At 36.1% G+C, this 13,873-nt stretch overlaps 1 protein-coding gene across 1 annotated transcript; it reads left to right on the top strand.

Annotated features, from left to right (window-relative positions):
• Positions 1 to 592: 592 nt before the first annotated feature.
• Positions 593 to 7,828, top strand: LOC117343419 (sodium-dependent glucose transporter 1B-like). The gene is made up of 4 exons (XM_033905761.1): positions 593 to 693; positions 5,254 to 5,518; positions 5,673 to 5,979; positions 6,212 to 7,828. Exons 1-4 carry the CDS (start codon positions 593 to 595, stop codon positions 7,318 to 7,320), a joined length of 1,782 nt encoding a protein of 593 aa, XP_033761652.1. The 3' UTR covers positions 7,321 to 7,828.
• Positions 7,829 to 13,873: the final 6,045 nt, after the last annotated feature.

Below are 13,873 nucleotides of genomic sequence, written 5' to 3'. Positions count from 1 at the left end.
CAAAATGATAAATTTTACGGTATCTTTCAACCTACAGCCAAAGATGATTGTCATCTGGTTTAAGTTATTATAAAGATAGTCTTAGGAATTAAAATTCTGGGTATATCTTGCAGGTGAAAAATGGAAATCAATATGTTATCAATAAACATTTTGGTCCATTCTCTGAAAATATGCAAATTTCAACACCAGTTTCCTCCGTGTCAATAGACTTATAGTCCGTTTCGGCGAATCCCGCACCCCACGAAACACCGTTGCCAGCTCCCGATATTCTCCCTGATAACTCCGTCTCCCATTTTTTCGCTAATTCATGGCATTGCCACAGAAAACAGACAAATAACACATAAAGAAATAATCAAGGCATCGACTAAGCTATTTATATCACATACGAAGTTTATACAGTACGCAAAACCGTCAAAGACTCGCTGTTTTTAGCAGTGAAAACGTAAACAACGATCCTTCGTCTCCACTCGCGTCATTAATGTGCCTTAGCTTGAGCAAATCGCGAACTCTTCACTGCAATCAACACCCCACAACGATAGATTAGTTATTTCTGAATATGCAAAAATTAATTGAAATTAGATTAGCTATCGATATGTCTCTCCGAGATAGGATCGAAAAGTTCATGCTCGCCGAGCCACCTAATGGAAAGGGACACAAGTTCTGCGCCCTCCAAGTCCATCAATCTTCTCCACGGTGAATTTAGGTTTCGTAGTGATAGGCAGAGATTTCAATAAAGTACTTAACGAGAAAGACAGCAAAAGTAGCATAAGGAATTGTAAAGTACGAAATACATACAAGACATACAAATTGTTAGACATATGGAGAGACAAACATAAGCAAAATTACCAATACACATGGAGACGAAACAGATATTTAGCAAGCAGGATATATTATTTTTGGATAGAAATAATAATTTTTCAAATTGAATCGGATATTAGACCTGCCCAAATAAAATTTACTGATCACCAAGCAATAGCATTGAAATTACTTATAAAAAAAGATAATATAGTCGGTCAAGGAATTTGGAAAAATAGCATTTTAGACAACAAAGAATACATAAGCAACATACACCAATGTATTGAACAAACTTTGCAAGAGAGTAGAGAGGGAGGACTGAACAAAAGGCAAGCATAGGACTCATGTAAAGCTAAAATAAAAAGCGAAACTACATGTATAACATTTTGTATAAAAAAGGCTAAAGAAAAAAGGTCAACAACAAACAAGTTAGGAGATAGGTTAAATTCTTGAAGAATAAAAATAATGTTTCTGCAGAAGAAGAAATAGAAGATGACACTTTGGAAAAAAGAGCTAGAACTATTGTATGAGGTAAGGGCACGAGGGGCACAAATAAGGGCGCGATAAGAATGGTTAGAACAGGGCGGTAAAAACCACTAGATATTTTCTGGGCCTTGAAAAACAGAGACAGTCTAAAAGTGTGATTCGAATTATTAGAGATGAAACAGGAAATGTAGTATCGGAACCTAGCGACATTATAAGAACTATATACAATTTCTATGACAAATTATACATTTCTTTAAATGTAAGTAAAAATAAAATTAATGAATATATCAATAATACAGAATGAGATTATAAATTAACAGATAATGAAAGTAAATCTTGCGATGGCTATATAACTTATGAAGAGAGCACTAAGGCTATTTTTAAAATGAAATTAAATCAAAGTCCTGGCACCAATGGAATTTCTGTAGAATTTTATCTATGTTTTTGGGACAGATAGGGAAAATAGTTACTTACAGAATCATTAAATGAAGCGTACGAACATCAAGAACTAAGTGAAAAGCAAAATGTAGGTTTAGTTTCCTTAGTTTACCAGAAAAATGATATATTAAGTCTTGAAAATTGTAGACCAATCTCTTTACTAAACATAAATCATAAAATCGCTGCATTTGTTTTAGCTTCATGATTGAAATAAGTAATGCCAAAAATTATTTACACAGACCAAAATGGTTATATAAAAAAGGTTTATTGGATATAACATTAGACAAATTCAAGATATTATAGATTATTCGGAAGAGTTTAATATAGACGCGTGTATACTTTTTCTTGATTTTGCAAAGGCGTTTGACACCAAAAAAATAAATGGGATTTCATGTTTTCTTGTCTATCAAAATTGGGGTTTGGAAATTCTTTTATCAATTGGGTAAAAACTTTTTATGCAAAAATAAAGGGTCGCGTTAAAAATAATAACTGGATAACGGAGGATTATGAAATAACAAGAGGTATTCGGCAGGGCTGTCCACTCTCATGTCTTATTTTTGTCATAGCAGTAGAAGCAACAGCCTGTAGAATCAGAAATGATAGAAATATACCGGGGTTAAAAATAAACAGAAAACAAAACAATTGCACAATTGGCAAACGACACTACTTTGAAATTCTTAGACATATCTAATGCTTTAAAGATTATAGAAGGTTTTGGCAATGTATCTGGTCTGAAGTTGAATAAGGGAAACCAGAGGGGTTATGGTTGAGAATAAACAAAAAACAAAAGTAGAATACACGAGGGAATTAAATGGACACGTGATGAAGTTAAATCGTTAGGAGTCTATTTTGGAACTAACAAAAAAGTATGCATTAATCTAAATTGGAAAATAAAGAAGACATCGATAGATGCATTATTAAAAAAATGAAAATAAAAAGAAAATTAACTGTTTTTGGAAGAATCCTAATAGTAAAGTTATCGTAAAATTACGTGCCTCGCTAGAACACAAACAATTACAAAGGAAAAGATAAAAAAAAAAAAAACTTCAGCAAATGATCTATGCGTTCATATGGGATGATATGAGAGAGAAAACGTTATGAGAAATACAATGATTGGAAATTATGATCAAGGAGGGCTACAGGTTAGAGATTTAGAGCCTCATATTGATATGTTAAGGTTAAGTTGGATAAAAAGACTTACCGACGGTAATACTGCCAATTGGAAAATAATACCAAGATTAATGTACAAAAAATATGGAAATGATCTATTCATTTTTAAAATGAATATCGAAAATTTGTCGGATATTGAAAATGTCAAGACTAATATAACGGATTTTTATTATGATATATTAGAGTCATGGGTTAAAGTCAGAGCTACAACTGAAATAAATGGATTTTTAGATATAAAAAAACAATCAATAATATGGGGGAACAAAAATAGTCGCTGTAGAAAATCTTTAATTCACAAACTATGGACAGAGAGTGATATTATTTTCGTAGATGATATATTGAATGAATACGGACAAATTACGGATGAAGAGGTTATTTGTAATAAATTAAACGACAAAAGAAATTGGATAACCGAGACATTAAAAGAAAAAAAGTAATACTTAAACAGTGGCAAAGCATATTCCGATCGGAAGAATCACGATGATATTAGGATCTGTGTCTGCGTATGTCAGTGAGTCTTCTTTTGCGACTGTATAGGCGTCAAACGGATCGAATGAGCATTTGTGTATATTAGTATGTACGTATGTATGCATGCATGTTTGAAGGTAGGAGCATGTAAGCGAGTACGAAAAGAAATAGTAATGAAAGTAAGCAATGAAGCATGAAACATGTAGTGTGTTGTGTAAATTGTAAGAATTGTAAAGAGTCGATATCACTATAGACTTTGGTAAGTTTTGGTTGGCTGATAGTCATAACCTCTTGGCTCTAAATGGGGGGGAAAGTGAAGCGCGTGTATATAAATCTGTCATAGTATGTTAAAAGACAGTGTTCTTGATAAGATAAGACCAAGTGCGACATTCGACAGGTGGCATTATCGACAGGTTACTGTAAGTATTATATCTTATATTCTACATAAACTATCAGACAACATAGCGCTATAAAGTAATATTTAAGTATCGACAGGTTACTGTAAGTATTATATCTTATATTCTACATAAACTATCAGACAACATAGTGTTATAAAGTCACATTTAAATATCGATAGGTTACTGTAAATATTAAATATTATATTTTACATTAACTATCAGGCAACATAGTGCTATAAAGTAACATTTAAATATCGACAGGTTACTGTACATGTATATCTTATATTCTACATTAACTATCTTATAAAGTAACATTTAAGGTATACAAGTACTGATATATTTCTCCAGCAAAATATAAAATAAGGACTGAGAAGCGTTGAGATCTGTCCCCGAACAATCTGACGTCTTTACGTATGAGGGTCTCATTCTTTCGTACAATGAATAATATATAGTTAAGGTCTTTAATAACACAATGTCGTGTGTTGAGCCGCTGGACAATCAAAATCTGAATGTTGTATGTCGTATGTCGAGCTGCTGAACATTCAAAATCTGAATGTCGTATGTCGAGCTGCTGAATATTCAAAATCTGAATGTCGTATGTCGAGCTGCTGAACATTCAAAATCTGAATGTCGTATGTCGAGCTGCTGAACATTCGAAATCTGAATGTCGTATGTCGTATGTTGAGCTGCTGAATATTCAAAATTGAATGTTGTATGTCGTATGTTTAGCCGCCGAACATTCAAAATCTGAATATCGTATGTCGAGCCGCTGAACATTCAAAAGTTCCCTCTTGGCTAGTGAAAACACACAATATGAATGTTTTGAATGTTGAATGTCGTATGTTGAGCTAGCTTCACGCAGTCAATATGTTGTTATTCTGTATGGATGCTAAAAGAACATGAGAATAGTAAGCTAGATAGTAAATACAAATGTACATGAACTAGGGTAGTCACATAACGCACAACACACCCATACATCATACTCATCCATTCAGAAGTCAAACATATAAATAATGAATTACTAATACATATAAAACTGAGTTAAATGTAACTTTGTGATGTTTTATAACAATATAACATGATGTGATAATTGCTTTTCATTGTTGCACTCCAAAACAAAGTGTTTTAATTTACATACTATGCATTATATAACTAGAATTAAAATGTTAATTTCAAATATTTTAGACAAGGTTACATCTCAAAAATAAAACATCTAAGGAATCGCTTTTATGTCTAGAAATAAGAAGCTTCCCCCGGATTCATTGAAACCGTATGAAGATATGTCTTTATGCATAGCTAATGATTTAAATTATTGTTTTGAATTGCAGGTTTATCAAGAATTCTACTGGATCTCCTTCATTCCCTACCAAACCAATTCCACTTAAAGCTAATAAGTTTCCTTCTCGCGTAGTGACAAGATATACATATATATATGACAGGATTTCTTATTGAGCCATTAGCTAATATTTAATTTAATTATCATCTTGTGATACATTAGATTAGATCAGAACGTATCTCCTCATACTCCTGCTATGCATGAAGCAGTGGAAAAATATCATGAAGAAAATATTATTTATTCCAAAGAAGAATCTCAGAACGTCGACTTGACCACGGAGAATGTGGATCGAGGAGAGAAGACTGGATTTATACCCGGAGTACCTCCTGATCAGAAAACTTCCTGGGTGACGAAATTCATATCGGACGCCATCTATAAAGAAAACGTTATTCTTAGTCTAGCTTTATGTTGGGCCTTTGTCACATTGGTACGTCAAAAAGAAGGGGCTGATGTTAAAAAATAATACAATATGTCCGGCAAAATTCAAAGCCTTCAATACAAGGCTCACGACTTATCAATCAGCCCTCGTATTCATTGACCTTTGTAATATATTAAAAACACTTTAAACAATCACCTTAAAGTTGACGCATGTTCTGTTGCAGGGTTGGGCGTGTGGTCAATTTGGACCAGCTTTCCTTGACCTTCAAATCATCACAAGAACAGACGTAACTGAAGCGTCTGGTTTCTTGACCAGCAGATCTGTTGGGTATCTAGCGGGTTCTGTGATCACTGGAATACTTTTTGACAGATTTAGCAAGTTACTTTTGGTGTCGATCTTTCCATTCGCGGGTGCAGTAATATCAGCCGTCCTGCCCTGGTGCTTCCGGTACGAACTCATGCTAGCGGTGCAGTTTTTTGGCGGTTTCTACGGAGGAGGAATCGATGCTAGTGAGTTATATATTTTTACCTTCTATGTATTTATTACCATTAATTAACGGTATCAGGTTGCAGATTTGCTATATAAAGCTATGCGTGTCCATGACAAGGCCATAACTGCCAATGTTTTAGCAATGTTTCTTTGTATGAATAAAAAGCACAAACATATTCATAGTTTTCTCAATTAACTTACCCAATAGTAAAAGTACTGAACAAAATAATGTTCATTTCCTTCATCTTACAGGTGGAAACGCTCTTCTCATGTACATTTGGGGGCGAGAAGGGAATTCCTTCATGCAGGCGTTACACTTCTCCTTCGCCTTTGGTGGTATCTTGTCTCCGTTGGCAACTTCACCTTTTCTCCTGGACACACCTGATGATTCAAATGACACCTTTACGACTGATGACACACTCTTCACTCCGGATAGTGGCTACAATATCAATGTGTCTTACTACACAAACAATACTATTATCAATTCTAGTACAGTTCGCAATGTTATCACTTTCGACAATGACAATGACATCTCTAGACTGTATATAGCATACAGTTTAACTGCCGGTATGCACCTGTCCTGTGCCATACCCCTGTTTATTATATATCTGAGATCACGAAAACCCCAACGAAACCATATACCAAAGATAACAGACCGTGACGATCAACGGATAACGAGGGAGCATACTTTTGGATTTAAAATTCTAATTCTCGTTTGTCTGTGTCTGTTTATGGCAGTGTACTGTGCCATGGAGGAAACATTCACTGCATATTTGACATCGTTCTGCGTAACACAGTTGGCCTGGTCAAAGGTCCAAGGATCCTACGCCACATCGCTGTACTGGGCTGTCTTCGGGCTCGCTCGCTTCTCAGGAATTTGGGTGGCAAAATATGTTTCCCCTACAAAAATCATTTGTGTGTTAACCATTGTTTTGTGTGTTGATTTAGGAGCACTTTATGTTTCTGCAAGCTTCTCGATTGATGGAGGTATCTGGGCATGCGCAGTTTTCACGGGAGCATCAATGTCCCTAATCTATCCATGCTTGATCATGTTGACAGAAGAAAAACTACTTCCGGTTTCGGGCAAAGTAATGTCCCTCTTTATGCTGTCATCGTCAGGTGGTTCTACAGCCAACCCAATCATTTTAGGATACTTAATTGAAACCTTCACGCCTATGTGGTTCACATACCTGTTGTTTGGGGAGAGCGTATTGTTGATTATTCTATTTCTTATCCTCCTACTGATAGCGAGGCTGTCGGATTCGAGATACGGTACCAGTCACTCACATAAAAACGACATTGGAGAATCGAATCAAAAATCGAACGAATATGTTTTGGAGCGTGAAAAATTATCGGCGTAAATGGTAGCAATTCAAAATATCACATAGCAGATAGTATAATAAGATCCTGTTCATCACATAACTCAAGTCACGAGTGTAAGAATATGTTATTACATAACTTGTACTTATGACAATTTAAGTAAACACTTTCAAATTTGTTTCTTCACTTGCATATAAGACAAGGGAATTCCGACTCGGACGTACGTTTTCACTATCACTTTCACAATCGGACGATGTCACAGATTTATTGTGACGTCAAAGATACATTTACATTGGGGTGACTACATAGTGCTCGGTGTGTGTTAGCCTTATGGGTTGCTAACAGTTTCAAAAGTACGAAGCTGAAATTCAATTGAGCCTGCTTCGATCTGACGTTTTGACATGAGACCGTCTGAGGGGGAGAGGGGTTCAAAGTTAAAAAAAAATTAGGAGCGAGCTCCCAGACAATTTCAAAATCACAATTTTGGAGCGCGCTCCCAAATATATTTTTGACTGCGCTCCAACATAATCGATATACTGATTGATGTTGATTAAATTGATTTAAACGTGATCAGGAAACCATTGGAATGTCTTACTGTCCGATTTTCTTGTCATTTGTACGGTTGACGTCTCTCAAACTATTGAGAGCAAGATTAACCTCTCGGACTCGTCAGTGAAAGATGAGGATTACATCCTGAATCTTCTCGGACTCTTCAGTTTGGTTTGGTTTATTTTGTTTAACGTCCTATTAACAGCTAAGGTCATTTAAGGACGGCCTCCCGTGCGTGCGACATGCATGCGTGTGGTGAGTGCGTATGTGTGTTTTGGGAGGCTGCGGTATGTTTGTGTTAAGTCTCCTTGTGATAGGCCGGATCTTTTGCCGATTTATAGTGCTACCTCACTTAAGCATACTGCCGAAGACACCCAGCAGCACACCCAACCTGGTCAAATTATACTGACAACGGGCGAACCAGTCGTCCCACTCCTAATATGCTGAGCGCTAAGCAGGAGCAGCAACTACCATTTTTAAAGACTCTGCTATGTCTCGGCTAGGGGACAGAACCCAAAGCCTTCCTCACAGCGGCGAACGCTCAACTAAAGGCCAAAAGTGAGGCATTGTCAAGGGAGGCATTAGGAAGAAGAAAGTTGTTCAGAAAGAAGAGAAAAGATAAGATCCCAAATTTAGTCGCCTCTTACGATCATGCAATTGGGGCAGCAGGTACAATTCTTACGCCCTACCTTCAGGGCTATCGGACTCTTCAGTCACGGATGAAGATTACATCATGAATCTTCTCGGACTCGTCAGTCACGGATGATGATTACATCATGAGAGAAGATATGGCGGCGTGAGCAGGTCGTATGTGAGAAATGGTTAAAGTGAAAAGTGAACCACCTGGTATGCCTGAGCTGGTAGTAATGTGAACATTTTGACTTTGGTAATGTGTTTATTGGTAATAAACGGAATAGCAAAAAGCGAAGGGTTATCGGAGATCACTAACCCTAACCCATGATCAATAGGCCTAAGTCCAGTGTCGACACGCGTACAAGCACGAGCATTGAGTGTCAGTCTGTATAGAGTGATGTGTGAGCAAGTGCTCACAGTGATTTATTCAACACAGACACAGCCTCGGCAACAGGCTCAGACAGACATGTATTTCAATTCTGGTCTACAAGCGTCATCTTCCAACATTGCCCCGTCTCCTCCGCCGGTACCATGCTATCCGCCCCAACAACCACGACTCGACTTGGTTATTAATGACATATATAATAGACTTGGTAAACTAGACGTCCTGGATCAAATAAATGTCAAACTTCAAACTATGGCTGAAAAACTTGGCAGTATGGACAAGGCTATTGTTGATATCAAACGCCGGTTAGCTGTCCATTCGGACCGCATCGAAAACAGTGACGTTTGGTATTCCATGCTTGAAGAACGTCTCGGTACAGTCGAACAACAGCTTGACGAGGCACAACAACAAACCTTTGAGGTAAAGGAGATGCTGCTTGGGGCTCAGACACGCTCTATGAAGAATAACTTCTTTTTTGGGGACATTTCGGAAAACGAGACTGATTCCGGAGGTCATCCTACTGACACTGAAACTGTGCTGCGTGACTTTATAAACTTTAGAACTAGAAATAGACGAGGAAAATATACCATTTCAAGTCGTTCACCGTCTCCGACCGCGTCGGGATGGTAAACCAAGAACGATCGTCGCAGTATTCAGTAATAGGAAGGACAAGGATAGGGTCAGCAGCTCCTATAAAACAAACCTAATTACCACATCAACGAACAGTTTCCCTTTGAGATCAACGAGCGATGAAAACAACTCTATCCAATCATGAAAGAAGCCAAAAGACGGAACCAACCGGCAAGGTTGAAAGCAGATAAACTCTACATCAATGGTTAGCGATACTTTCCCCCACAGTCCCAGGAAACGACACCCGCAGTCCCAGGAAACGACACCCGCAGTCCCACGATACTTTCCCCCACAGTCCCAGGAAACCACACCCGCAGTCCCAGGAAACGACACCCGCAGTCCCAGGAAACCACACCCGCAGTCCCAGGAAACCACACCCGCAGTCCCAGGAAACGACGCCCGCAGTCCCAGGAAACCACACCCGCAGTCCCAGGAAACCACACCCGCAGTCCCAGGAAACCACACCCGCAGTCCCAGGAAACCACACCCGCAGTCCTAGCTCGACAACCACCGCGTGCGTTTGTAAATGGAGTCCGTGGCGCTCAACAGCAGAATTCCGCTGGATACCACAAGGGGCGCGTAACAAGAGGTCCCCCCTCTGGACATTCACCGAAAAACAAAAACCTTGATGTATCAGTTATAAATGTCTGTGGTCTTAAATCCAAATTGATATTACCAGAGTTTAGAGATGTGATAAAATCAAATGATATAAAATGTACTTGTTGTTATAGAAAGCAAAACAGATGAATATGACGTATTGGAATTACCCATCGGCTATAAATATCATGTTAAGCATAGGAAAACATGCAAAAAGAAATCTGGGGGGATTGTGGTAAACTATAATGAGAAGATAGAAAGTTACTTAAAATTTCATAGCTCAGACTGATTATATCCAATGGGTAACATTCTCAACAAATTACTTAATATAGATTCAGATGCACTTTTTGGATGTGTATACTTACCTCCTAAAAATTCTAAGTATGTTGATAATGATGCATTTAATGATATTGAAAATGAATTACTTGATATGTCGAAAGGACACAAATATGTTGCTCTGATGGTTGATTTTAATGCAAGAACAAAAAAATCTTCTAGATTACTCTGTACCAGATCGAACTTTTTTTGGTTCTCTACATGTTACTGAAAATGATGAATTATATGCATACATGTATGATTTTGAAAAGTTACCATTATATCAAATACCCTTGGAACGCTGTAGTGAAGATAAATCAAACCCGAATAATGTCGGGTATCAGCTGTTAGATCTTTGTAAGAAATCTAACTTGTATATATTTCTAATGGAAGACTTGGAAAAGATTGTCATATTGGTAAAAAACATGTAATGATGCCAGTCTAGTTGATTATCTTCTTGTCTCAGCAGATTTTTTTTAGTATTGTTGAAGACTTTGATGTAAAAGATTTTGATCGCATGCTATCTGACGTTCATTGTCGGCTAGAATTCAATTGTACCTGTAAAGATAGTCACTTTGCCAATTATGCACCAAGGGAGACTATCGAGGCAATCAATTTTGAAAAATGAACTCGGACAAAAACAAGAATTTTCAAAATATATTAATGAAAATGAAACTGGAAGACTAGCAGTGCTAATGGAAACTTTAAATGAAATATCAAATTAATTTGAAATGGATAATGCCGTAATTGAGATACGGACTATATTCTCTGACACGTGTAAATCAGTCTTTGATATCAAAAAATGTTTACACACTTAGTAAAGCTAAAGAATATCGTAATACTGTGAAAAAATGCTTTATGGACTTCCAGGGGAAAATAGAGGGAGAAATAAGAAAATGTCAAAACATGATCCAAAAAAGTTTTGGGATATTTTTAATAAAATAGACAGTACTAAGAAAAGTGTTCATGTGGATAAATCTAAAGAGGATATTTTTGATTATTTTAAACATCTAAACACTGACCATACAGTCATTGAAGAAGAAGAATTTCATATACAAAATTTAGATGAATACATATATGATGATATTTTAAATGGACCAATATCTGAGATAGAAATTCCGAGAGCGGTTCGTAACCTGTGTAAAAATAAAGCTTGTGGAAACGATGAAATTTTGAATGAATATATGAAATATTCAATAGAATCTTTTATGAATATATATGTTAATTTGTTCAATATCGTATTAAATACTGGTATTATACTACAGTCATGGACAGAAGGCTTATCAAACCAATGTACAGAAACATAAATGACCTGGATAATTATAGAGCAATAACTTTAGTATCGTGTCTAGGAAAACTTTTCACAGCTATACTAAATAACAGACTGAACCAGCTATCTGACCAAATTAACCTTATTAGTGGAAATCAAGCTGGTTTCAGGAAAAGCTATTTAACCACAGACAATATATTTATGCTGCAAACACTTTTATCAATATGTCTATCCTTTCAATAAAAAGTTATACTGTTCCTTTATTGACTTTAAAAATGCATTTGATACGGTGTGGACAAGTGTACTTTCGCAGAAACTATTAAAAAGCAATATTACAGGGAAATACTGAAAGTAATTTACAATCTGTATACCGATACTAAGTCATGTGTTAAAATGGAAATGCACATATTTAGTTTGTACAAGTAGTATCGGTTTAAAACTGAAATTTCGAACTTCAAATTTTCCGCTTCCACTGGAAACGGGAAGGTGGATAGGAATCACTTCGGGAGGAAGAAAATGCACACTATGCAATATAGATGAAGTCGGTGATGAATTCCATTATTTGTTTAAATGTGAAAAAGACTCAATTTGCAAAACTAGAGAAAAATGTATGCCAAAGTAGTACTTCACAAACCCAAATACTGACAAAAATGAGGGATGTTTACAGTATGTAACATTATACTTATTGAAAAAAATAAGTTTATTTCTTGTGAAATTACAGAAACGTATTAATAACAGTTAAGATGAATACATTGAACATTATTGGAAGTACCTTACATGAGCTTAATACTTTTTACACATACATTGTATTTACAAACCATATATATATTAAGCTGTGGAACTTTCCAGACTTATATTGTGTATTGCCAACTTTTAAGGATTTTTTTTATATATACATGTATATGACAATGACACTATATATATGTCAATGTAAAAATAATTAACCCTATTGTATAATCTCTAAATACAGTTAAAGGGAGATAACTACTCCAAAATTTACAAAAGTCAAGAGGTTCTTACACTAGTTATTTTCCACAAAAATGAATTTCCAAGTATGTTTTATGCAGCTTCGATATAGACTTAAGCCTACTGTACACTTTACTTTTAGTAGTGGCATAAATTATGTTGTATTGTAAAGAAGATGAGTACGTTGTGAATTATTATAGTACACGTAAGGGGCGATAACTTTCCCCAGATTTCCACCAGTCTAAAGGACAAATAAGCTATTTCTAGTGAGACAAAGAATTACAATAAATCTCTGTATAAGTTATGAAGCTTAGTGTTATTTACACACATGTGTGTATTGTAAACATAACTTTTTATAAGGACTCACACATCTGAATAATTTTTATATGTTATTACTAGTGACCCTATCCCTGTATTCGCTCGTTTGAAGTTCAAATGATGTGAAATGTATATCAAATTAAATTTTGAAGTTTTTTTTTATCGGATAAATGTTGTTATTGTATAGGTTTATGGCATATTAGAGCTCACAGGTACTCGAAAGACAGTAACCCTACTGGGGAACCCCTACCTGGGGAATTCCCGCCTTTTTACACCTCGAATCCTACGCCATTCAATTTTCAGTAGGAGTGTATATTTTTGATTTTCCAAACCTCAAGACCCTACACTTTATTCTCGTATATAGAAAGTACCCATTTCATATGTTATTTACTAACAGAAAACAGCTACAAACCTAAGAAACACATTTTCCTCAGGGACTTGGTTCAGGGGAAACACCAGCTGATTGGCTAATTTAGTTCACTGTTGTGCGAGTCCTATAAGTATGAATTTATTTGCTATAGTGTAGAAGTTGCCAGTTATTGTCAATTAATATTCTACTACATTCATCACGGATGATTAGTATATCATGAATATTCTCGAACTCGTCCGTCACGGATGAGGATTACCTAGCTAATATATAGAGGCAGCGAGAGAGGAAACTCAAAATAGAAAGTACATTTGTAGGCGTTTCTACATTATGTATGTTTGAGGCGCCGTTTGCATGAGACTGGGATTTCAAAAAGAAAAAAAAATTGCCAGTTGTACCCTTCATGCTATAATACTGGATTTGTTTACTTAATCAATTACTGAACGGGCATGAATAAATAAACTTAAAATTTGTTGGTATTGGCCATTTACATTATTGTACGTTTTGTACCACAATATATATAATGGAACCAATAGGCCAGGCCACAGACATACCGGGATACTG

This window comes from Pecten maximus, chromosome 15 (genome assembly GCF_902652985.1).
Source record: "Pecten maximus chromosome 15, xPecMax1.1, whole genome shotgun sequence".
In the NCBI taxonomy this organism is placed as follows: Eukaryota; Metazoa; Mollusca; class Bivalvia; order Pectinida; family Pectinidae; genus Pecten; species Pecten maximus.
The sequence above is the reverse complement of the archived record's forward strand: the minus strand, read 5'-3'. Positions and strand labels throughout refer to the sequence as shown.